Genomic DNA, 23,920 nt, shown 5'->3' with positions numbered 1-23,920 from the left:
TCCAGAATCAGACGCTATCTGCTAGTTTGCAAGGCCTAGAATTGACACGAAAGTGCCACGACCTTTATCAATGGGGAAATCTCGAAGAGGCAGCCCAAAACGAGGCGTAATCGAGGCCAGGACGCAAGGAACCCGGTAGAGAACACATAACAAATACCGCCTGTTCATGCATTCGGAACATGTCAGACTCCCATGAGAATTTGGATTACAATTCTTGGCCAATAAGGCACTCGTAGCATGGCTGATCAAGATAAAACGACGTTCATTGAGTCCTGTTCCAGCTACCTGTGTAAAACTGTATGTGAGGGATGTCCAGCTTTCCGCAGCCAACGGCACGGTCTATGCAATGCACTCATTGCTCAAAAACAGTCTTGATCAAAGATCAGCAATTTTGAATCTCGATGAATCCCACTCTTCTTAGATTTCTTCAGATCCGAAGCTCAAAGATTTCAGTGGCTTGCCAACATAAGTCGTCCTAGAGGGATGTGCTGACAAAATATAGTACCTGCAGGGCGGTGGCCTTTCAGATTGACCGTATATTACCCAGGGGGCGCAAAGAGGCTCTCAGAGCAACAGGATATCCACTTCAAGCTTCTTCATAGTCTCACGCCAGTCGAGCGACACTTCACCAGGATTACACTGTAGTTCAGTTGCTAATCTGTCCCGGTCTTTCCAGACTTGTTGCACCACACGTTTGACATCGCTCCGGTTGCCAGCCCCTCCGTCCTTGAAGACATCAAGACAATACGTGGCCATAGTCTGAGTTTCAAGCTCATATGCCTCGACAGCCGCGACGAAAAGAGGCCAGATCGAAACAGTACTGTCATGCACGTCAATGCAAGACCTCGCGTCTACGAGTACCTGGCGTATATCCGCCGCCACGGTCGAGGGTGGAGAGCGAAGGACGATGCAGAAGAGATAGATTGAGACCGCAGTGTTGAAGAGCCGGAGATGAGTCTCAGCCAATGTGCGCAATTGAGGCTTGACAGTGATGCCATTGGATTCGCGGTGGCATACATATGTCTGTAACTTTTCATGTAGGGGAATATGTAGTAATTGGAGGATTTGGCCCACGCGAGAGAACATGTCATCATCGAGCTCGGGCACGTCTCCAGAAATTCTTCTTGCATTGACGTGCACTTCAAGGAGTCGGATTTGATATATTGCTTTCAAAATGTGGGGTGTCCCGCCAAGAGTGTAACCGAAGACCATGTCTGGCATACTCATCAGGTCATTGAGCATATTTTCGAGCTCACCAACTTCGTCGTTTTCTACTCGCAATGGTCTCCTCGTATCGCTAGTACTAGATATGACCACTGCAAGCCCAAAATTCTGCGTAATGGTGTAGGCTTCCCGAGAATGCTTCCAGGGCTGTTGACTCAAAAATTGACTGACGAAGCCCTTAGCTCCACGAATGTGGTCGTGCCATCCAGAACGAGTACCTTGGAAAACATGTTCGGCCAAAATCACGGTATAAAGGGCAGCCAGAACTGTGGTGTAGTCTTTGGATGGATCAATTAGACTCTGACGAAGTTTGGACAGAGCAATGCCGTAGTGGCGCAGAGCACTTCCCCGGACTTGAGCTCCTCGTTCGGAGCCCTTGAGGTTGGCCAGTTGGAATGCAGACTGTGCAAGAAGTGCATGATACAAGGCCTCAGCATCGCTTGACCGTGTTGTCTGCATCGCAAGCGATGGATATACAGTTTTCCAGGGGTTGCAATCATCATCCACCGGTACCATCCTCTTTGAAAGGTTGGAGAGGAAATGGTGAAATAGCATACCGTCTTCATAGGTCACATTGACCATCCAAGGTTGTGTTGGTTGGTGGGCAAGAACATTTGCGGCATCGCTGGTGTAATGTCGCAAGACCAGCCTCGTCTCTTGCTCTAAGGGTTCGTCACAGCCCCTCAGCGGCATCTTTTGGCCTTCCACGGTTCTGATCGGAGTTTGGCTCCTCGCAAGGCTTAGATCAGTATCAGAGGTTGGAGTGGACCAAACAGGAGTTGGCACTGCTGGTAGCGAGTGGTCATGGCCCTCACCCACGGCTGTGGCGTTGTTAAGAACGGTCTCATTCAGTAACGAGCATGAAGGTGGTTGAAGGATATGATTCGCGGTGTTCCCTTCACTGGGTGAGATCAGGTTGACAAGATCCTCATTGATAGAAAAAGCTGTGAAGGGGTTCACGAACTGATGTAGTGGGCATCGACATTGAGTGTCTTTGCAATGGCCTATCAAGTGATCAACCTCCTGTAACGTTAAGGAAGGAAAGCCATGCCATGTAAGGTGGCAAGGATAGGCACGTCTTTGATGCGACGTATAGCTTCCTGTAATAGGATCAACCCAAACAAGATTGAAGTGATAGCCTTCGCAGGTTATGCGTGATCGTGCACATTGTGAACAACCAGGGATACCTGCATCACACCGAATGTTTCGCCCACGGCATGTCCAGCATGCGGTAAATGTCCTCCGTGGGGCGGCTTTGGGCATTCCAAACTTGTTGTCAGCTCATCATATGATATTGGCTGCAAGTTGAGAACTCCAGATACGGATCTTGAGATAAAGCACGTTATGCAGAGGTTTCTGCCAGGAAGGAAGCCAAGTAGCGAACGTGGGGCAGCGGGTGGGAGCTGGATCCTGTTACCTAGTTAATAATGAGTTAGTTGAACTTGTTGGGTATTACGTACCTCATGGTCCCGAACTTAACTAGAAACCTGAGCCACGGACATCTCGAGCCAAGATTTAGGCGCCCTGTAGGCTACATCTAGGTATATGGTTATGACGGTCTCGCCTTGCGACCCCGATCAACGGCCTGGAGGATTTGTCTCCTGTCACTCGTCTGTTGCGGCTTGAAGTAAAAAGCTAAAGAGTGTGTCGCCTCACACACATTATCCCGCCTTCGTGATTAGGCATTATGTGCACTCGGCTGCTGGTTACAGAGCGACAGGAAGTGCACATAACAAAATCACCAATTTCAATAGGGAGTCCTCGACCGTTGCTCATTGAAAGGGGAGATCTCTCCGATAAAAATTGGAGTATTGCTCGGATCCTTGCCATGGGCTGAAAGAGTCCAGTGTTCCGACTTCTTGTGTCAACAGGAGTCGTCGCAATAATGATTCACGAACCCTCTCCTCTCGAATGTTCAATCCTTAGATATAAGTCACCAGGAATAAGGCCTGTCGGCAGAGGATTCCATTCAAGTGCCCATGAGATTGTCGTTTGATGCAGTAACAAGAGAATCTCAGGAGACATGGCACACAATCTGGGTTTTTCTGCGCGTTCTGAGCATTTTCCCTTCAAGACATCTTCAGCCGTGACTCGGTAGACAGGCATTTTGTCTTGCTGAGAAACCTCAAACAGAAAAAGGTGTGGATGGTTTCCATCTTGGATAGCAGTATCGCTGGACCAGCATCTTGTAAAGGTTCCGGTAGTGCTGATGAGCTTTTGTCACACGAGATTGCACACCTGATGTCGCCAAGCATTTGCTAGAGGCCTTCCTATGAAGTTCATGTTCGTGATTGCCACCTATTTGCAGAGGAGAGGAATACAACATCAGCGCTGGACAGTTAAGCTGACAGAAAGGAGCTTAATAAATGCTTAGGCGGCTTCTTCGGAGGTCGTTAACGGCTTAGACCAGTGCTAAGCGTGCCGGATGCTTAATTCAGCAACCGAACCTTTCGAACGTAGTGTCCACGCACCTTCACTTGTCGCACACCTACTCGTAAGTCGACTTCTGTTGCGCGCAATCACGCCATTATGCCTCTTGATCATTCAATTAAGAAGAATCGTCTTCACGAAATTTCACCTGTGAACAATGCAGACTGGGCTAATGCCAGCTTTATCAGCACCCTCTTATCTGTCGGTTGAAGTTTGGCTGCTTCTAATTTGTTGACAAAATACTAGACGGTCTCGCCGTCGGGATGAGTCCGAAATTGTTCAATCGATTGGCTTCTGTCGGCAAGCCAGTGCTGTCGAGGTCCTTAGAGTCTCTGTCGACATAAACGCCCGTTCTTGCGAATCTAGTCACGCAATGACAATTTGCCGCCTGGCTCGGCTACTGTGCAGACCTTGTGGTGTTCGGTTGGCAAGCCGGTACTGCTGGAGAAGGTCTAGACTTTCCCAATAGATCTATTCTTCGACTGGCGATGGCATATATGGGTTGGTCCCATCGAGGGCTTCTAGGAATCGCCTGCCCTGTTCCTCCATCTTTTGGACCTTCTATCATTAAGCTAGGATTCTCTTTATTTGTTCAATGGCAGAAAAAGAAATTGCGGTGGTTCCGGTGACTCCAAAGAGTAGCTGGAAAGGATGGCTGTGGGACTCTGCTGATGTATCACCAGAGGAACGAAGATTCCTCCTCAAGGTAAGTTGATGATTGGCATTGGTAATGGATTCAAGGATACCCTGTGGGCCTGTTCTGACAACATACTCTCATTCGCAGTTGGACTTTACACTCCTGAGCTTTGGTACGCTTGGAATGTTGACAAAATGGGTAAGGAAGCATATTCTCTCTTCTTGGAGCGCCCACTGATATCCCGGCCTAGATTGATACATCCAACATCACCAATGCTTTCGTCTCGGGTATGAAGGAGGACCTCAATCTGTACCACAATGAGTATAACTATATTGTTGTCTCATGGACAGTCGGCTATATTATTGGACAGTTGGTATGTTGACAACTCAATCGACTCCTGGGTATATCTAGCCTAATTCGATCTTGAATAGCCGTCTAACTTTATCTTGACTCGAGTTCCTGCTCACAGTAAGCCCTTTAAAGACTCCACCAAGCTTCACTGTGTGGATAGCTAACAAGAATGCCATCAGTTTGGATCCCGTTCCTAGAGATTGGATGGACTGTCTTCACCTTTGCTCTTGCAGGGGCAAACTCATACTCGGCATTACTCGGCATTCGATTTGTGGTCGGTCTTTTTGAAGCAGGATACTGGCCTGCTCTATACTACATCCTTGGCAGCTGGTATAACAAGCGTAAAGTCCCCGCCCCGCGTCATCGCTGCTTACTCTTGTACGTATCGCTGACAGTCCAATGAACAATAGGCGAGCTTGGGAAGCGAAATGGTATCCTGCAATCTGCCGTGTCTATCGCACCAATCTTCTCCGGATTCTTGCAGGCAGGCATCTACAAGTCGCTCAACGGGCACGCTGGCCTCGCAGGATGGAGATGGCTCTTCAGTAAGTGAATTTATCAACCTTCCTATCACTTTCGCTAACTCAGACCAGTCATCAATGGAGTAATCTCTCTACCCATTGCTGTCCTTGCATACTTCTTCCTACCTGATGTCCCAGGTAATGCTAAACCCAACTGGCTTTTCTCTGAAAGAGTAGGTATTCCCGCGCCGCCTTTCGCCAAGAACAAAGCTTTACTGACCGCATCAACTTGTGTTCATAGGAGATTGAGCTCGCCAAAGAGAGAATGGCAAGAGCTGGGCGAACTCTTCAGGGTACACCCTACAGTGTCAAGACGATTTTTGGTTATCTGACCAGCTGGAAAACAATTCTTTTCACTCTCATCTTCAGTAAGCCGTATCGTTCATCTACGCTGGTTTCACCTCGCTGACTCCTCTAGCCATTCAACCGTTTACCTCTCAGCCCCAGCAATCATTCGTCTTCTGGCTCAAGGCACATAACAAGAAGGGGCAAAAGCCTGTTTATTCTATTTCACAGATTGTATGTATTTCATCTGATACATGGTCTACACAAGTCTGGTGGTCTGACTGCTCTCAGAATGAATATCCGACTATCGGTAACGCATTTACCGCCGTATACAGCCTTGTGGCAGTATGGGTGTCTGATGGTCCACTAAAAGGACGACGCTATCCGCCCATCTTGTTTGCGAACTTGTGTGCAATCATCATTTTCACGCTACTTGTTGTGACCCCAGTGTTTGGCCCTTTCAATCACCGAGCCCCTCTGTACATTGTGTCTTCAATTGGAGGAAGTGCAGTGCCACTTACTATGGCGTAAGTTCTGCTATCCCTCACAAGAAATCGTAAACTGACATATGCTCGCTGCTGAAGCTGGATGGCGGAGTTGATTTCACACAGTGCCGAGCAGAGAGCGTTCACTGCAGCGTCGATGAATACTCTCCAATGTAAGTTGCGAGACCTTTGAGCTTCAGACCTTGAAGTTCTAAGCTGACACAAAGACTACGATAGACACATTCTCGGCTTGGATACCATTGGTCTGGTTTCAGCAGGTCCATCAACCAAATGGTATGCTTCCTTGATTTACTTGTATTTTGTAATATGTCATACTGACAGTCGATGCGAACAGTGACGCCTGGTAACAGAGGTGCCGCAGTCGTTGCGGGATTGAATGTGATTATCTTCACCACGATTTTCTTGCTTGATCGCCGGGAGAAGCTGCAAAAGAAACGGAGTGGTGAGTTGAATGACGCTAGCGCCTCGTCTGAACCCTCCACACCCGTCTCCGAGGACTATAACGAGAAGCAAGCATCATCAGGTGTAAAGGGAATTGAAGCGTGAGGGGACCAGCAAGACTGAATCCTGTTGGGTGGTGATTGGTTGGAGCATCTGCAAAGGCAAATCCAAATATCAGGAAGAGAGTATTCGCCCGAGCTTGGACCTTGTATAATGGATGGAGTGGCCGTGCTACCGATCAGTGTCTATAGAGACAGCATTAAAAGATGCCGATTGTTGGTGAAGTAAATACAGTAGAAGATTCAGCCGTCGGGATGTGGCACTTCATCTTTTAACGCGTGGCCCCTTTCATAAGTGAGTCAACTCTAAATATCTCTCGGATGCAGCAGGAAACGATCTTCCATGCGACTTAAGTCTTGTGCCGAGAGATTATCTCAGAATGGGATACATACAGGAGTCAGGAGGTTTGATCGGTTAAAGCAGCATGCGCACGACGCGCTCGGAATACCTTCTACTCTAGACCCTTAAAGGTGAGTTAAAGCACTAGTTAGGCGATTGACATGGTCTAACATATCTCACCAAAATTACGAGGCACTCTGATCGAAGCAACAGTTTGGTGCCATTTTCTGACGAAAGAAAACGTGCACACCCCGTTTCTGTCCTCTTCCACGTAGAAGAGTGTATTCAGGATGCTAGCGCTAGCATTGACAGCAGACCTAGAAGGGTATTTAGCATGACGACTTCCGGACTCTCTTGCCACTGACTGGTCTGCAGAGTAACAGACCTGATACCTTCTGATACAGCCGAATCGCCATACTATTATACCTTCAAGGTGCAATGCACATCATGTCGAGAGATTCATGCAAACTGGGTGGGCGTGAATCGTCATGTAAGTCATCGCATGAGCGGATTATCAGAATCACCCCAGTGAGAGTGCCAATTTCTCAACATGAGTTCATTCGGGACCAATGAGCTGTCATTCATGTTTTCCAGTTCCATCAAATGCAAATTTGTTTGAAATCAAGATCTGGCGACACACGCACGAGTCTGAAAGGGCCTAACCGAATTGGCGCAGGAAATGAACGATCAAAGTGGTAGCCGGGGAGAAGCCAACTTTGTCTGGAAGTGTAAAAATTGCAAGGTGAGTCTCTCAGTTCTTTATGAACATGTAATGGCCTCAGGTCAACTAAACCTTCGAATTTTCACCTATAGCGAGAGTCCAGTGCCACCATAAAGGCCGCACCAGCGTCTTACGAGCAGACTGCTCCTGCGAAACCGAAGAACATCATTCAAATTGATTGCCGGGGTCTTGAATTTACAGAATTCAAGCCAGACGTGAGTCCTAGCGGTATTTGTATTTGATCAAGCCTTTCTGATCAATCTTAGGGGGAGTGGGAGGCCAAGGGTACCGAATCTGGGACCAAGTTCAGTGGAATCGACTTGTCAGAAGGGGAATGGTTTGATTATGATGAGAAGGCCGGGGAGGAGGTCAGCATCAAGGATATCAAATGGGCAATTCGAAGGGCTTGAGTTGGATTGGAACCATCTTCCTCACACCACCTTGATATTCTGCGGCGAAATAAGACCCAATATGCTGACTCGTCTTCTTGTCGCCAACAAACAACCCTATGAGTGTACTCGGACAAAGATGGCAAAAGGCAAAAGCTAATCCACGCATGAGTCCATGATGCACGAGAACGAAGCCATAAGGAAATGGGGAGCTTCTGCTTCTGGATCATTCAGGACAGCTTACCACAGAGTGGTTATCATTCACGACCCTGATTTTAAAGATGGTAACAGATGATTAGACGACTCCATGTTGTCTCTTGACACACATCCGTGGCTTTACAGATTAGATTTACACGCTCAATTTTCTACAAAGTGAATGATAAAGCACCCAATTCAGTTTGGCACAAGGCTGCGAGAGGCTTAGCGAGGCTGGGCACGTGACATTCGCCAAGCATATCTGTCGCAGTCGAACATTTTTGCGGGTGCAACCTGCAAAGCGGACGAGCAACGGCGCAGACACAATTCTTCGTAGCAACTGCAATTCACCATCGGTCTGTATCTGAGCTCATTTGGAGGACCTGAACATCCAGGTGCAATACAGGATGAATGTAAGTTATCCTTGACCATCACATGAGCATGTCTGACCGAACTTGCTTTAGTTCACCCCACTCAATCCAAGACCATTGCTACAGAACTTGTACGTCTACTCGACTTGACACGGAGTGCGCGAGCTTGCCACGTCAATTGCTTGCTTTCCTCCTTGATTCCTGAAACTCTCAACGTATGGTATAACTAACAGATCGCTCACAACACGCAGGATCAATGAAGATGTGATTATCCGCCTAAAATGGGGTCAAACGGAGTACAAAGGCCGCTTGATCAGTGTGGACTCGTATATGAACGTCCAGCTTGCAAACACCGAGGAGTACATCGACCGGAAACATACAGGCACGCTTGGTCAGGTGCTGATAAGGTACGATGGAGGGCTCATACCCCGCATCAATATCGTTTTAAGAACCGCAGACTTACTCTTTTCTCTCATCACAGATGTAATAATGTTCTATGGATATCAGCTGCGAAAGGAGTGGAAATGAATGGCGAAGGGGCAGATTCGAAGATGGAGGATTAAAAACATCACTCACGCAGCATGAAAACGCATGTCCACGCTCAGGACATTTCGATGTAGTCCTAACGAGCTGGTTACCAACTACTCCTTCTGAAGTTACGCAGATGGAATGATTCGAAAACGGCACACCTATGATTCCGGTACTGCTCTTCTCGAACAAATGATCGTGCTACCACAGCCTGCGTCCATCTCTGAAATGGAAATCGAGGGCCACTCGTCACATCGCCGATCTCAGAGATGCCACAACAAAGCGTAGTGGGTTGCTTGACGCCGAGGCAAAACGAATGTGGCCATGACAAGAAGCATCGACTCTTTACTGGACAGCGCCGTGCATGATAATCACGAATAAACTTGTTGTGAATCAATGTTGGTATGTGCCGAACTTGCCCCCGGCCGTATCAGAACGAGGCTAGGTTCAGGATGATCAAGCACAGGATGCACATGAATATTCCAACTCCAAAAGGGCAAAGCTCAATATCACTTTCAATGGATAGCTACGATACTGTTCTAGTGATTTTGCAAGACACATGAAGAATAACAGATGAAAAGTCCATGGCAGCATTGTCTTTTTCGTGAAGCCTGTTTCTAGCATAATACCTCATGAGTTCGCCATCGATGACATAATTGTATAGCATAGAGGTAGCGTTGTCGTAAGCATCCAAGATGGTAGATTAGAGATCAGAAGTCCAAAGAGCACTGGCATTCACCAGCCACTGGCTCGAAGCATGGGTAAAGGGGCCACCCAGGGGCTTCCATCCGTCAATTCATATTCACTCGTGGCAATGAAACGGCTGAACTAGAGCCGAGCGACCGAGAAGGATTTGTGGAATGCCCAATGCCCAAAGGCTAGGAGCCGAGATGCCTGGAACAGCAGGCGAGAAGACCTAGATGGTCCCCTAATGCAGAGCGTCCAGAGCTAAACCTCTAACTCTCGCATCGCATGGGACAGGCAAGCATTGGCAATTTGGCAACTCGAAAAACTTACGCACCTAACAGGACACGATCAATGCACGGTGAGCGGAGTTCTAGCTGGAACAACCACTTGCAAAACACCAACGATGTGGTTCAACCACTTGTGGAAGTACGTTAAACCTTAGCAATCTTGTTGCGTTGTGGGCATCAATCCACTGCCTGGAAGAGCCTAAGTGAAGACTTGATCAATACCACCCAAATGATAGCCAGGCAGAATTGCAATGCCGATCATTGAATCTGTCTACGTGGACTATTGCCTCCCATCAGGGCGTAACGATCATCTTCGTACGAGTGCTCATGCGTGGCTCGTTTATGGGAATGGGAAAGTCTTGCCGTACCACGTTTCCCAGTCCTTGAAATTCACGCTGTATCCCGGATTCTTCCACGAAGCAGCACATCTGGGGATCACACGATGATCGTGCACCCGCCACAGGACCCTGAGATTGGACCCCTGTCTCGTTGTGGATGTGTGGGCAGTGCGGTGCCTGGACCATCCTCTGAGGACGTCTGATAGTTAGTTGCCCAAAGCCATTCCTTCACGGGGAAGGCCAAACGAGGGGTGTGACGAGGCGGCGTGGCACGCCACTTAAGCTATTGGATCCAGACTTCGCGACAAGGGGGCAGGTTCATTTCGAGAGTCGGAGGGAGAACTTTTTGAAATGTGCAGAACGGTTCTAGCACCGTGGCCGAGAAAGAAGACAAAACGAGCAGCCACCCTCCCCTCCATCTGAACCATGGCTTGTCTCATCCCTTCCTATACGTTCTTCTTGTGTTGCGTAGACAGATATACTCATATATCACCTGCATAACCCTCGTTCATACAATACAATCGTTCTCCTAACTTTGTCTTGTATACACAGCAAAGTCCCAGCAACGCCTAGCACTTCGCTTCTCCACCAAGCAATACTATTCAAACTATATACACAACAGCCGCTGAAATGGCCTCGAAATTCACGGAAATTCTTGAACCTGGCTTTCAAAGCACTTCACCCAAATCAGATGTCCGTCTAGAAGACATCATTGGAGCAGCAGATCTTTCACAACGCTCTCGTACCTCGTCTGAGGCAAGTTCACGGAGTACGAGTTCGTCCAGCGGCGAGAGAATGGGGGAGAAGAGCAGGAAGAGACTCTCGAAGTTGTTGACCGGTGGAAAGCGATGAATACTGTTGAACGAAATTCATTTCACGCCCAACCACAGGTTGAGATGACGAACATTCCATCACCCAATCTTCCACGGAGATTTGGTAAATGCAAACTACAATACAACAGCATCACGACGCTATGAGTGTACGAATACCCCATGCATCACCAAAAGTCATTCATTTGGACGTCCCATCACGGCATCATTTCATTTTCATACCCGACCAAACACGCAACATGCGGTTTCTCCAACACCTGAACCTGAACAATACACAAATCCAGAGAAACACTCCAACACGGTGATCAAGCATATCAAGCATATCAGATCTCCTCAGCCATGCAATCTAGGTGGACCGGTAGGGTTTTTGTTCTGGACCGTCGTGCTGGTGGACCTCGCATACCCAACACAGCATGATCTGCACTTTTAGCATCCACCCGTCGAATCAACTATCGATCGACAGAAATTTTCGCCATGGGGCATTCGTTCGCAGGTCTATCAATACACAACTACCCACAATCCCAATCCAGTGCAGGACATACCCGTGGTGACTACCCGTGAGATCTTCCACAGGATATGCCATTTCAGGCGAGGGGGAACATAGGCCAACGTCTTTTGCTTGACTACGATTTCGAACAAGACTAAGCGGCTTTACAAGGGATGCCTCCTTCCGTCCACAGATAATCAGGACTACCTCATCTAAGAGAGAAGCGAAGACTAGAATCAATTCTCCTTCCCAGACGCTCTAACGTTCAGTGTTCCCGTCTCTGGACGTTCTTGACTGGGATGACCGTGTTCGAAGACTCCATCCCGTCCACTTACACCCCCCGAACAGTATTCGCCACCGACGAAAAGGCAACATGTTGCCCCGTCGACAAATGGTGGTTCAAGGGGTGCAGCCTAGTTGAATGTTTTCGCAAACTTGTGTTCGAAACGGTTGAGAAGGGCCACGAAGGTCGGGTGTCTCACAAGACAGAACTAACTAGGTGTTCCGCAGACCAGTCACCAGGCGTACCATAGAGACATGTGAACCTAGAATATTGAAATTCTGCAAGCCACACTCTATCTACCTATGCCATATTCGTATCTCGCTTTCACGCACGCCCTTGTTCGGTACCTAACATTCGAGGCCTGTAGTTTCAATTGCAAACGACACCGACTGTTTGGATCGATTCCCTAATCGCGACATCGAGCCGTGCGGTCGTGCCGTGCAGTGCGGCCTTCCAAGCAGCCTGCGGGGACGAAGTCCGAGGCACCCTTTCTTTACTTCGTACTTCGGATGCTGGTTAAATCCCACCTACGCAATTTACTTTCTGGCCCCCCTGAGTCACACGGGCGAATGATGCCCGTGAAAGAACCCCGATTTTCAATGTTTGGGGAAAATGCATTTTTCGGTCTTGCCTCGTTTGTGCAAAAAGTTCCTGGGGAACCTCGTGGGATCCACCACCAATTCACCCCTGAGTCCTGACTCAAGAACGTGAACAGTACGATCGATGAGAAGAAGAGCGAGAATCGAAAAGTCTTTGTAAGCCTCGTGACTTTTTCTTGACCCGCTCTTGTGTGGCCCTTTTTCGACCTGGTGCCTAAGCGTGCTTGCGCTAGGCTCATGCTGGTCAAGTTCTGGTGACGTCTCAAAGAGTGGAGATAAGCACGTGACTAAGTCTTGGCGGACCATGGCCATGAACATCTATCAAACACCTCGAAAAATGGTTGAAATTTTGCCCACAGCTTTGCGCGAAGTTGAATGCGGGTTTTGCAATACCCCTTCAGGGAGGATGGCCGAGGTAACTACATACACTCCAGGCTCTCTTTAACCGTTGCTAACCCCTACTCCAGTGGTTAAGGCGCTGTGTTTAGGTCATTCTTTAACTGAAGATCTTTACCTGATTCCGCAGTGGGAAACCTCGTGGGTTCGAATCCCACTCCTCTCACACGAAAGTTTTTTTGCTAGTTTTGGGGTGACACATTAGACAAGGGGCGTAAGATATTTAAAAGGGCTTCAAGAAGAAGGTTCATACCCGCGTATTAACGTCTTATCTACCGGCGGAGTAGGAGTGTGAGTATCCAACGTTGTTGAATAAAAGTTCCTCTATACCGCCAAACCTCCCAGTTGAGAATCCCGAGTCTAGAGTGCAGACGATAAACTACCTAGCAGTAACATTCTCGAACCATAATGTAAGCAATAGTATAGTCTCATTTTTTTTATCTCGACCAATATTATTGCAGCATCGCGGGGCAACCACGGCACTGCAGAACTCCCTAAATGACGTAGAAGTAGACATGTGATCCAAGCATATTCGTCATTTCGCAAAACCGCGACATCCAACGACCTAGAACCCACCAATACGAGATTGTTTGCTCTGTCTGATCCACGATTGAATATCAACAACCACGTCGTCACTAGTACATAAATAGACAGACAGACCCAAGTCTCGGCCAGGTCAAGTTCGACACAAAAGAAATGGCGACCGACGCAACATCGCAACCCAGCGAATTCGAGCAGCGACGCGCCACGCTCGTGGGTGAGATCGGCGAGGTAAGATGACATCTATGTATCTGTACATACAAGTGTCCGCCTCTCTCTACCAGAGGCAATGCTCTGTAGCTCCCTTGGCTTATCAACCCAGAGTTTGACATGAGAAGACATTTCTAACGCGAAATTGGGTAAATGAACAGTCGCTAGAACAAGTTCTCGTACAGATCAACGCGTTGAATCGGAGTTTGGAGGGGATTATTGAGGTGAGTTTGCCAAAAATTCTGGCACCTGGTGGCCGTCCCCTCCCCATCTGACCGTGGTTCACACCCAGATTGGTAATGAGTTCTCGTCGGTCGAGGCGCTGTGGAGCCAGTTCGAGAGCGTGATGGGGCGAGATGAAGAGGGTGGTCCAGCGACAGGCACGACGGGTGGTGCTACTACGAAGGCTGATGCAGGGGACGCCGGACACGGCGGCGGTGCCAGTTGAGTGAAGTTTCTCGCTTTCCTTTGATTTCTTGAAGTCAGCGGAAGCGCTGCGTTCGACTCAGATAGCCTGTTCTATCAGGCTTAGGACGAGCAGACCATCGTGGAGCCAGGCAATAACGAACTTTCCGAAGCACAGACCGCGCATCTCTATGAGTCACATGAATATGTCACACGCGGCACTTGGAAGGGATGGGAAAAATTATAGTGGGAGCAGATCACAACAATCCGCCTATACTCATTCAAAATCCGGTTGGCTATTGCCTTTTCTGGCATGACCAAAACACAGTCAGCCTCCCATTTGGAAACGCCAGTCATGCACTCGTGCAGCAACGCCGTCTAGTATGCGTGTACAAATATTGGGGCCCATCTCGGGGTCATAAGGAAACAAGGATCATGTCATGGAGCTTCTGCAGATGAGAGATCAGTACATCAACCTGAGCGAATCCCAAGGCGATGAGCAAGATTAGACCAATGCACCAGGCACCAGGGAAATGTTGCGGTCACAAGATTGCACACCTCCTCTTCTTGACTTTCTTGACCTTGACACCCTTTGTGGTGGGACTGACTTCATAACTGTCTTCTTCGGCCTGAATGGCTGTGTTGATGGCCTGGTCGAAAACTTCCTGAATGCCCTTTGATTCTTTTGCGCTGCACTCAATGTACGACGCGCCCATTTGTTTGGCAACGGTTTGGCCTTGTTCCGGCGTGACTGGAGTCAGTCCTTGGGTTCGCAGAAGTTCGATGCATGTTCTCTTGTTGCGGAGATCTGATTTCAAGCCCACGAGGATCAGAGGAGTCGTAGGGCAGAAGTGAAGAACTTCAGGGTACCACTGATCACGTTAGCGAAGACTGGCCCGATCAGAACAGTGGCTTGACTCACCTTGTCCATAACATTCTCGAGAGAATTTGGGCAGTCGATGGCGAAACAGACGAACAACAAATCAGTTTCAGGGTATGAGAGCGGCCTCAGGCGGTCGTATTCTTCTTGTCCAGCTGTGTCCCACAGAGCCAACTCGACAGTTTTACCAGTCTGCTTGTGAGTTGTCTGTGTGATGTAGTTCTCAAATACTGTGGGGACATATTTCTGGTTGCAGTTGTATCAGCATGACTTTCATTTTCTTCTCTTTTCTTCCAGGGGCACGAACCTCTGGAAAATAACCTTGAGCATAGCTGATCAACAAGCAAGTCTTGCCACAGCCACCATCGCCTACAACGACGAATTTCTTGGAATAAGAAGGGGGTAGCGTAATATTAGTGGCCTCTGACACTCGTCCACTGCTGCCGTAACTCATGTTTGTGCTGACGGTCCCGTTGCTTGTCCGTGTACTTTGGGCTCGAGTAGGTTTCCGTCTGGGTGAGGGAGGAGTGTTGGTGTATGATGCTGAAAGGTGTTTCTCAGACATGATGGTGGAGTGACGTGAAGAGTAGTTATCGAGAGTGGCCATGATGAGAGAATGGTGAAGATGTGGAGGCGGCGGAGAGAAGGTGAAGGGGTAGGTAATGGCAGTCTCTGCAGTTTAAAAGTGTTATGATATTGTAGGTATGTACGTACTTATGTCAAGAACAGGTTTGTTTGACTGAACATAATCGTACGTCGACTGGATGATGCAAGATGCATGATACAGCAGCCTGTGGTGGTTTCAATTCCATTGTTGTCACTGCCACGTTGGGCCAGCAACCGAGGGATGGAGTAGCAGTGGGGTGGGTCGCTCTTACCCCTACCGTTATTTTCGAAACTCGCACCTTCCCCTCATTCTCACTGGCCTGAGTGGCAGGCGCCGCTTCCAAGTTGCACCTCCTGCTAACATCTAGCGCACAACACGTTATCAGAATCAGAATCGCAATCACGCCCACCACCTGGTATTGCGCAACAACCACTATTGTACCTCGTACTGCCCGTCAATAATGCCCCTGTCGCGAATTTTGCCTGCCTCGATAAGCGAGCTGTGATCTTGCGCCATGCTATCAACATCTTGCAGTTCTGCCTACCAAGTCTATAATCTGCTGTCCTCACTTGTTCGAGCGACTCGTCCCACCAACCCCTAGTGAAAACAGCAAGCCTTGCCCAAGGGACGGGTTGTCCTCCTGCCGAGACGGACGAAGCACCGCGATAATTACCTAGCCAATTCAAACCCATCCATGGGCATCAGTGCCCGAAGTGCTTTGCAGAGATGGAAAAGGAGAAGGATACTAAGCCTGATGCTGGGCTAAGAAGCCTCGATCACTGTATGTCACCATCAAGGTTGCTGATGTTCTTTGACTACAACTCCTGACATGGGCTTTCTTCAGACAAGGTAATGCTCCCTCGTTGGAGGTATCTACTTCGAGAACGACTCCTACCCATCGTGCGGTGGGAGACACCTTATGTCGCGTGGCTGCAGAACACTCTGCGAACCCCAGCACTCGATACCTATTTTGCCATGTCTGCCAACTTAGGTACCCACACCTTCTTTACCATTATGCTACCTATATGGTTTTGGTGCGGTTATACCGATCTTGGGAGAGGGTATGCATCTGGCTCTTGAATCCCTTTTTAATGAGGACGGTCCTCTGACGAGATTTAGCATGGTCCGCATCCTCGCCATGGGCGTTTTCTTTAGCGGCTTCATCAAAGACTTGCTCTGTCTCCCCAGACCACTGTCCCCACCTTTGCAAAGAATCACCATGTCAGGCTCCGCCGCCCTCGAATATGGGTTTCCGTCCACCCACTCCACCAATGCAGTGTCCGTAGCAGTTTATGCCATCTTCTTACTCAAGCAGAGTGGTGATCAGCTCACCCCCACAACGAGTCTGGCATTGCAGATAGTCGCCTACTTTTATGCCTTTTCCATCGTTCTTGGACGGCTTTACTGCGGCATGCATGGCTTTTTTGATGTTGTAATTGGCAGCATTTTGGGCATCGGAATAGGTCTTTTAGAATGTTTCCTCGGCCCCGTTTTCGATGTATGGTTCATGGACGGGGATCTCAAAAGGGTTCTCTTCTTTGAATCAATCATATTGGTACTGGTTCGTATCCATCCTGAGCCAGCTGATAATTGCCCATGTTTCGATGACAGTGTGGCATTCGCCGCAGTTGTCATGGGGGTGGAATTTGGAGTATGGCATTTTGCCAAAACTCCATATTCCTGGACGGAACCTTCTCCAGGCACGGTTCCGTTTGACCTAGGCAAGATAGGTTGGCCTGTCACCATTGCACGAGTTTTCCTGGGGGTGTTTGTGGTTTTCACGTGGAGAGGTGTCATGAAGCCGCTCTTACTGAAGATCCTTCCACCCATTTTCCGGGTAGTTGAACAGCTTGGCCTCTCCCTACCTCGGAGGTTCTTCAAGCCTGCGTCACAGTATCAAACGGTGCCGAAGCAGGAGCACGGTGACAACCTGATACCAAACGCTCGCGATATTCCTCATCTTCTCAGTTCTCTACGACGAAGACGAGCCATCTCAATTGGACCACAATCAGAAGCGGATGCCTATGAGACCTTGGCCTATCGTGACAAAAGGAGGCGGGACAGTCTCACAGCCAATAATTCACCGAGCCCCGCCAAAGCGTCTTCTCCTGAACGAGGCTTTTATAGCTCGGAGGATGTAGCCTCCGAGACAGGGAACCGGAAAAGATCGAGTTCCCTCGAGATGTTTCGCGCCCAGATGGGCACGGGGCCAGAGGGGCTACCTTCTCAGCCACTCGAGTCACCAGGTGGAGACGGCGCGGGGCAAGAAGTTGATGAGCTCCATGAAAGACAGTTATTTTCGAGCATACAGCGGCCTCGAGTGAGATATGATGTTGAGGTCATCACCAAATTGATTGTTTATTTGGGCATTGCATGGTGGTCGGTTGAGGGCAACCCTATCCTCTTTCAACACATTGGTCTTGGGGTTGGTTGAGCGAGCGAGCGAAACACGTCACACGCGAATGGTAATGACCAGAAGGCGTTCGGGATTTAGCAATTAGATGCTCTGTTATTGATCCGCTTGTCAACAAGTCGCGATTCGCGAATGGGTACAACTGGAGAAGAGTTGTTTGGGACTGTCAACAGCGAGCGCGCTGGGATTTGCTGTATAGAGGCCATCATGATGGTGGATAAGACAAATAGATATACAATTGGACCCTGTAAATTGAATCTGTCAATGGTGGCTCCCTGAACAAGGCAAACTGAGAAGGCGACGTGATACTCGTGACCCTGGACCAAAGGCCCATATATATGCCTGGCCAATAGAGAGGTCACAATTCAAGGCGGTGGCAGAAAATAATCTCTTGGCAGATCTCCTCACGTCGCCCTCCGCATTGAGTCGATCTGATCGCGCTCAGCGAGTCCCTCATCACCCATTGATTCCCGCTTCAATCACCGATTCATTCTTCACCATTACCACATTCTGAATGAAGCATCATTGCTATAAATCAGATATTATCTCCTTCAAATCCCACCGGTCTTCGAGACTCTCGAACCTCAAATTAGTTCCCCTTGTCCACCACGAACTGCCTCCGTCAGCCTTCACAGTGGCTTCCTCCCTCCACCATCGCAACTTTAGCGACAACAGCCATGGATGACTATGTCGGTGACCGTTCGTTCGACTCCAGAATGGACTGGACTCCTCAGAAAGCAGACCCTCCTTTCAATCCCTATCCCGGCCAGTATATGCCCGGCGGTTGGCCAGCCACCCCTCCTCCCCAAACCACTGGTGTCTTCGCAAGACCTCGACCACCAGGCGTGCTTTTTCCAGCGGCTAAGAGAGTCTGCCACGGTCTAGCTTCCACCAGCCAGACGGTTGTCGACACTGCGGCGGTTCCCGTGTATGGAATTGTGAGACGAGTCAGAAGACAACAACACATCAGACAGTCAACACCACAGCGTCCGACACGCACGCAGCCACATACCCGAGCTACAGCACCACTGACAGAGTCACCATGGCTTCGCGCGAATGCCTATCACGATGCTCAACTTGCAGCAATGCAGGCTCAAGTAGTGACATACAGCCCTGAGATTACAGAGACACAGGCTGAGTGGGATCTGCCAGACATTAATCAAGTTCAAGACCCAGCAACCGATGAGTCCAAGCCATACATCATGTGGAACAAGCGTCGCCGGCGTCCTCATCGTTCGGTCACCCGTCCTCATCCCGCGCTTCCTCCTCAAAATTCAATCAAGAGACTCTACGGCATCCCCGATCTCATCCCAAAGAGTACTGTCGGCAAGAACAGAAGTCCAATTGGCAGCAAGGAAGCTCCAACAAACAAAAAGAGAAGCCCTGCAAGTCCCGAGAGAAAGCTCGATGGCACTCTTGAGAGTACTATGTCATGGCAAGACGCAGTCGACAGCGTTTCGACTCCATCCGGCCCTCGTCCAGCAATCCGCGGACAGGTCAGCGATCCTACATCTGTAGACACGGCCCTCCTGCAGGCTAGCACGGACACGAGGCACGGACCTTCTGGTTTCCCACGGTTCATCTCCTTGTCTACAAACACAACATCTGCAAACAGCAGCACAAAATCAGCAGCCCCTCCCAATGGAATCAATCTCACCAATTTCCATTCAAACTCCTCTGTGCAGCATACTGACGCTGAAACACCTCCCGCAATCAATACCTCTCTCTCAACGTCATCCCAGCAGCTTGTCGATGCCACTGAATCAGCCAGTACGCAAGCCTCAAATTCCCACGTCACAGACCAGCAGCTCGTTGAATATCTTCGAGCAATTCGAGAACTGGAAACCTACCCCACAGACTTCCTGCAGCAGTCAGCAGACTTCGAATCAGACTTCGACTCAGAGACCAATACAGAAACCGAGATTGACAGTGACAGAAACCCTGAGCCAGATTCGCTTCCAGCCCTCTTACACCCCAATACGATACAGCAGCAAGGCGATATTGAATCGACCAATGCGCTGGACATCTTCAACCCAAACACAACACAGCAGCAAGACGATCTTTCGATCTATGCGCTGGACCTCTCACTACCTGACACCACACAGCTGCAAGCCGATCTTTCGACCCATGCGCTAGATCTGTCACTTCCCGACACTACACAGCAGCTGGTTGATTCTGCATCGACTACTGCGCTGAGTATGTCTCCTTCGGAAGGTTTACAGCCACAAGTTGATGTTGGACTCACTTCTGCGCTGAACACCTCCCCTTCAAAATCATCCCAGCCGCTCGTTACCATTTCCAACGGAACTAAAGCGCTGACCCCCCACCCCATCATCAAGGCTAAAGCCGAACCTCTTGTATCCTTATCTCCCAGTTCAAATACTGGCGAGTATTTCACCCCTCCACGCATCAGACATCGTCGCGTCGAAGTCTTGTCATCGGCTCGAAAATCTCCTAATAATTTTCTTATCACTGAATCTCCCGAATCCGACATCTCCTCCTCATGCCCATTCTCTCCTGGCAATCCGGGATGGGACCTTCCTAACATGAACGGTCTGCAACCCCCAAGTGAGATTGAAACCGGATCTGAGTTTCTCAATATCAACAATACCATGCACGAATCAATTCATCACGAGAAGTCGCAACCCAATCTGTCTCTAAATTCCCACTGCGGATCTGTTACACCTCTCCCCTCCATACGTGTAACAGGCGGTGGCTCCCCCATTCCAAACAGAGAACCATCCACAGATCTTGGGCGTGATTCTTCAGTTGCAACAGGCATCCCCATTGATCCATTGTTGTTCGAATCACCAGGACTTCTCACCATTGATGACAATGAAATCCAAACTGCAGACACAAGAGATGCTAAAGTTGTTGTCACACAACCGATCAGCCTTCTTAATCCGAACAGTCTCTCCAGCAACGTTGATGAGACGCAAGAAAGTGGCCCAGAGACACAACAGCGTGATCCTGAGGTACAAATTAGTGATCCAAAGACACAGCAAACTGGTCTGGAGACACAACATAGTGGTCCAGAGACGCCACAAGGAAACATTATTTCGATCGAGCAAGACCTCTACGATCTTTTTGATCCATCAGACCTCTCCGATTCTATCATAGTCATTGATTCACCCATCAAGACTCCTTCAAACCCACCACCTAGAACACCTGAAAAAGCGCATCGAGAGAGAGAGAGTGGCTTATTGGACTCAGGGACAAAGCAATCACAGCTCACAGAATCATCACCAGTGACACCAGAGCGAGCTTTAGCCCAGCTCAACCTAGATGAAACATTTGATCCAAGTACATCCACCCCAAAAGCTGGTCTACATTCTGATGCTAGAGACAAAAGAGTGACAAGAGCAGAGGCCAAACGATTAGAATTGTTGAAAGAAGTGCAGCAATATAGCATTGGCCCATTGGATGAAGAGTGGGAGAGTCGGATTCAAACCGCATTGAAGAACGGTCATGACATGTACAAGGCCACAGATCTGTTACGCGTTGTGCCTTTGAGAGCAGGTCATGGCACAGATAACTGGTTGAATGACGAGGTCATTAACGGATACCTAAAACTGGTCACTGCACATGGAAAGCGGAACAACCGTCCTGCGCAAACCCCGACACATCACGCGTTTGCTTCATTCTTTTACACCAACCTTGCAAGCAAGGGATATGAAAGTGTCAGGAGATGGGCATTGAAAGCAAAAATTGGAGGCAAGAATCTGTTGGAAACCGAACAAGTCTTCATTCCAATCAATAGTGGTATGCACTGGACACTGTGCGTTGTGTCAGGAAAAGAAAAGACCATCACACACTACAACAGCCTGAGTGGCAACGGCCAGGGATACGTGAACACGATCAAGGATTGGGTGAAAACGGAGTTGGGAACCCACTTCGTGGAGAGTGAATGGGCTGTCAGAGCCAGAGGAGAATCGCCCCAACAGGCGAATATGGATGACTGCGGTGTGTTCGCCATTACGAGCGCCCGCCAGATAATGTTGGGACTGGCTCCAACGAGCTACAATGCCAGCCAGATCCCACTGCAACGAAAGCGAATCATCGCTGAACTGATCAATGGAGAACTGATCAAGAGTAACGAGCAATGAAGGAACGAATGAAATGTGTAATGAGTACAACGAATGATGACTGAATGAGTAATGAATTGACGCCGGTACAAAAGACATAGGCACTTGCATAATGAAATGAAAAAATTGAAATTGAACAAAATTGATCAAATCATCATGCCCCAGGGTCATAACGTCCTGCCTCATATCTCACTGATTGTCACTGGTATAGGCACAGGTAGATTCAAGACCGTTGTGTTTCTCACGTTCACCTCACTACATCGATGCCCGTTGAGATCACCACCCCACAAGAGATTAAGACTGCGTCTTTTCCGAAGTCGTCGCCTGCTCGGACAACGACGTTGCCGTCCACCTCTCACGCTGAGGTGCATGGAGCTGCAGTAGTAGTGGTGGTAGCAGCAGTAGCAGCAACAACACTGATGAGACGGGGTTGTAGTACCGGGCAACGCAAGTCTGCTAAGTCACATCGCTGGGAGGATTTTAGGAGGAATGGGGGAAGGGATTGTTGAGCCTCCACACCTCTTCTTCTGCCTGCAGTTGTTCCTTCCTCCACTTTTTCCTCTTCCTCTTTCTTGTTCTTCTGCTGGAACCTCCGCCTACTCCACGACCGCCATGGCTTTGGCTTTCAGGCGCCCGCTGTACAGGATTGGGGAAGCGTCACCAGGGCACCAAACGGTGGGTGAATAGGTCAACTAGTGATGTTGTCAATCATGGAAAGACCGAAAGATCCTTTATGTATGAGCAATGCATGTTGACCATAACACCCCGCCCCGCGGGTTTGGCAGCTTACAGCTTCGCCCTTCAATTCGACGGAGCTGAACGATCAATGCCGGCAAAGTCGAAGAATTGACTGACATTGATCAGACCACCGATGCAAGTGGTCGACAAAGCCATAAATCGGACAACCCAGATATTTCCAGCCGTCCGAAATGCGTCACACACGCTCTCAAGGGTCGCATAGTCTTCACAGACAAATAGGAGCCTCAAGTTCTGGTTCATAACCCAGGCTTGTGCATTGCCATGTCGTTTCTACTGCCGGGTGAAGGACTCCGACTGATTTATCGCTGCTCAAGTCGACCTCACCCTCACCCTCGGTTGGCGCTTCCTCTGCTAGCTCGACTTGTGCTTCGCAGAAGAAGAAGTAATTCTTGCCGCCATGACGGGCTTGGATTTGAGGGTGTCGAAGTTTGTTGCCATGCCAGGCTCGTACGAGTGACGAACAAACTTGTACACGAACCTGCCTCGTGTGCTAGGCTCATAACCTGTTTGACAGCATCAATCCAGTCCAGATTCATGATTAGAGGTCGGGTTATGGAGAATGGCTGCCAGCACCATTTCCCGCATCCACAGAGTAGAAGAGGGTGCCACTCTGTTCAGTTTCGTGGTCTTGATATTGTGGTCAATGCGGTTGAGATGTCTTCTCACGTGTGCGGGTTTAGTATTGCGAACTCCGACTGTGCTGCTGCTGCTGGTGTTTCTGCTGAAGCTGCAGCCTGGCCTGCTGCCGCTGCTGCTGTTGGCGCAGCTGATATAGATATCGTTGGAACTGCGGTGGATGTTGTTGTTGGTGTTGTTATTTTAATTGCTGATTCTTCGCCGCCATGTCCAGCATGCGACTTGTTCAATGTATCCCAGGGCTGGCATTTGCTCCTCTTCTCGGACTTGTTTGCTCCCACGGCAGACCATTATTTGTCGACTCCGAGAAGGACATAGAGGGATATATTGTTTCCATCATGGGCGGAGGCCCAGTGAAAATGAACGTGTCCGGTCTGGCCTGTTCTCTCCTTGAGCTCCCCGCAGAGCAATTTCGTATTGCTTCTGTTGAACAACAACTCCTCATCGGGCCAAGCACGAGCATCTCTTCTCGATGTCTTT

General features: G+C 49.1%; 7 protein-coding genes across 7 annotated transcripts; 5 read left to right on the top strand and 2 right to left on the bottom strand.

Annotated features, from left to right (window-relative positions):
- Positions 1 to 564: 564 nt before the first annotated feature.
- LTR84_000924 (uncharacterized protein) lies at positions 565 to 2,487 on the bottom strand (the record flags this gene model as incomplete). Its single annotated transcript, XM_064844552.1, has 1 exon — positions 565 to 2,487. The coding sequence occupies one exon, from the start codon at positions 2,485 to 2,487 to the stop codon at positions 565 to 567; it is 1,923 nt and encodes a 640-aa protein (XP_064712412.1).
- A 1,762-nt stretch (positions 2,488 to 4,249) lies between these two features.
- LTR84_000923 (uncharacterized protein) lies at positions 4,250 to 6,500 on the top strand (the record flags this gene model as incomplete). The annotated part of the gene is made up of 13 exons (XM_064844551.1): positions 4,250 to 4,360; positions 4,439 to 4,489; positions 4,542 to 4,664; positions 4,723 to 4,759; positions 4,822 to 4,983; positions 5,053 to 5,187; positions 5,236 to 5,336; positions 5,405 to 5,531; positions 5,582 to 5,682; positions 5,740 to 5,975; positions 6,033 to 6,106; positions 6,171 to 6,227; positions 6,289 to 6,500. 13 exons carry the CDS (start codon positions 4,250 to 4,252, stop codon positions 6,498 to 6,500), a joined length of 1,527 nt encoding a protein of 508 aa, XP_064712411.1.
- A 584-nt stretch (positions 6,501 to 7,084) lies between these two features.
- Positions 7,085 to 7,925, top strand: LTR84_000922 (uncharacterized protein; the record flags this gene model as incomplete). The annotated part of the gene is made up of 5 exons (XM_064844550.1): positions 7,085 to 7,119; positions 7,170 to 7,284; positions 7,450 to 7,536; positions 7,608 to 7,730; positions 7,782 to 7,925. 5 exons carry the CDS (start codon positions 7,085 to 7,087, stop codon positions 7,923 to 7,925), a joined length of 504 nt encoding a protein of 167 aa, XP_064712410.1.
- A 5,676-nt stretch (positions 7,926 to 13,601) lies between these two features.
- On the top strand, positions 13,602 to 14,103 carry LTR84_000921 (uncharacterized protein; the record flags this gene model as incomplete). The annotated part of the gene is made up of 3 exons (XM_064844549.1): positions 13,602 to 13,676; positions 13,817 to 13,879; positions 13,948 to 14,103. 3 exons carry the CDS (start codon positions 13,602 to 13,604, stop codon positions 14,101 to 14,103), a joined length of 294 nt encoding a protein of 97 aa, XP_064712409.1.
- Positions 14,104 to 14,602: 499 nt separating this feature from the next.
- On the bottom strand, positions 14,603 to 15,505 carry LTR84_000920 (uncharacterized protein; the record flags this gene model as incomplete). Its single annotated transcript, XM_064844548.1, has 3 exons — positions 14,603 to 14,932; positions 14,983 to 15,186; positions 15,248 to 15,505. 3 exons carry the CDS (start codon positions 15,503 to 15,505, stop codon positions 14,603 to 14,605), a joined length of 792 nt encoding a protein of 263 aa, XP_064712408.1.
- Positions 15,506 to 16,273: 768 nt separating this feature from the next.
- LTR84_000919 (uncharacterized protein) lies at positions 16,274 to 17,981 on the top strand (the record flags this gene model as incomplete). The annotated part of the gene is made up of 3 exons (XM_064844547.1): positions 16,274 to 16,328; positions 16,392 to 16,608; positions 16,667 to 17,981. 3 exons carry the CDS (start codon positions 16,274 to 16,276, stop codon positions 17,979 to 17,981), a joined length of 1,587 nt encoding a protein of 528 aa, XP_064712407.1.
- A 656-nt stretch (positions 17,982 to 18,637) lies between these two features.
- On the top strand, positions 18,638 to 22,066 carry LTR84_000918 (uncharacterized protein; the record flags this gene model as incomplete). The annotated part of the gene is made up of 1 exon (XM_064844546.1): positions 18,638 to 22,066. One exon carries the CDS (start codon positions 18,638 to 18,640, stop codon positions 22,064 to 22,066), a length of 3,429 nt encoding a protein of 1,142 aa, XP_064712406.1.
- Between the last annotated feature and the right edge of the window lie 1,854 nt (positions 22,067 to 23,920).

This window comes from Exophiala bonariae (genome assembly GCF_035927105.1).
Source record: "Exophiala bonariae strain CCFEE 5792 chromosome Unknown scaffold_1, whole genome shotgun sequence".
Classification (NCBI taxonomy): Eukaryota; Fungi; Ascomycota; class Eurotiomycetes; order Chaetothyriales; family Herpotrichiellaceae; genus Exophiala; species Exophiala bonariae.
The sequence above is the reverse complement of the archived record's forward strand: the minus strand, read 5'-3'. Positions and strand labels throughout refer to the sequence as shown.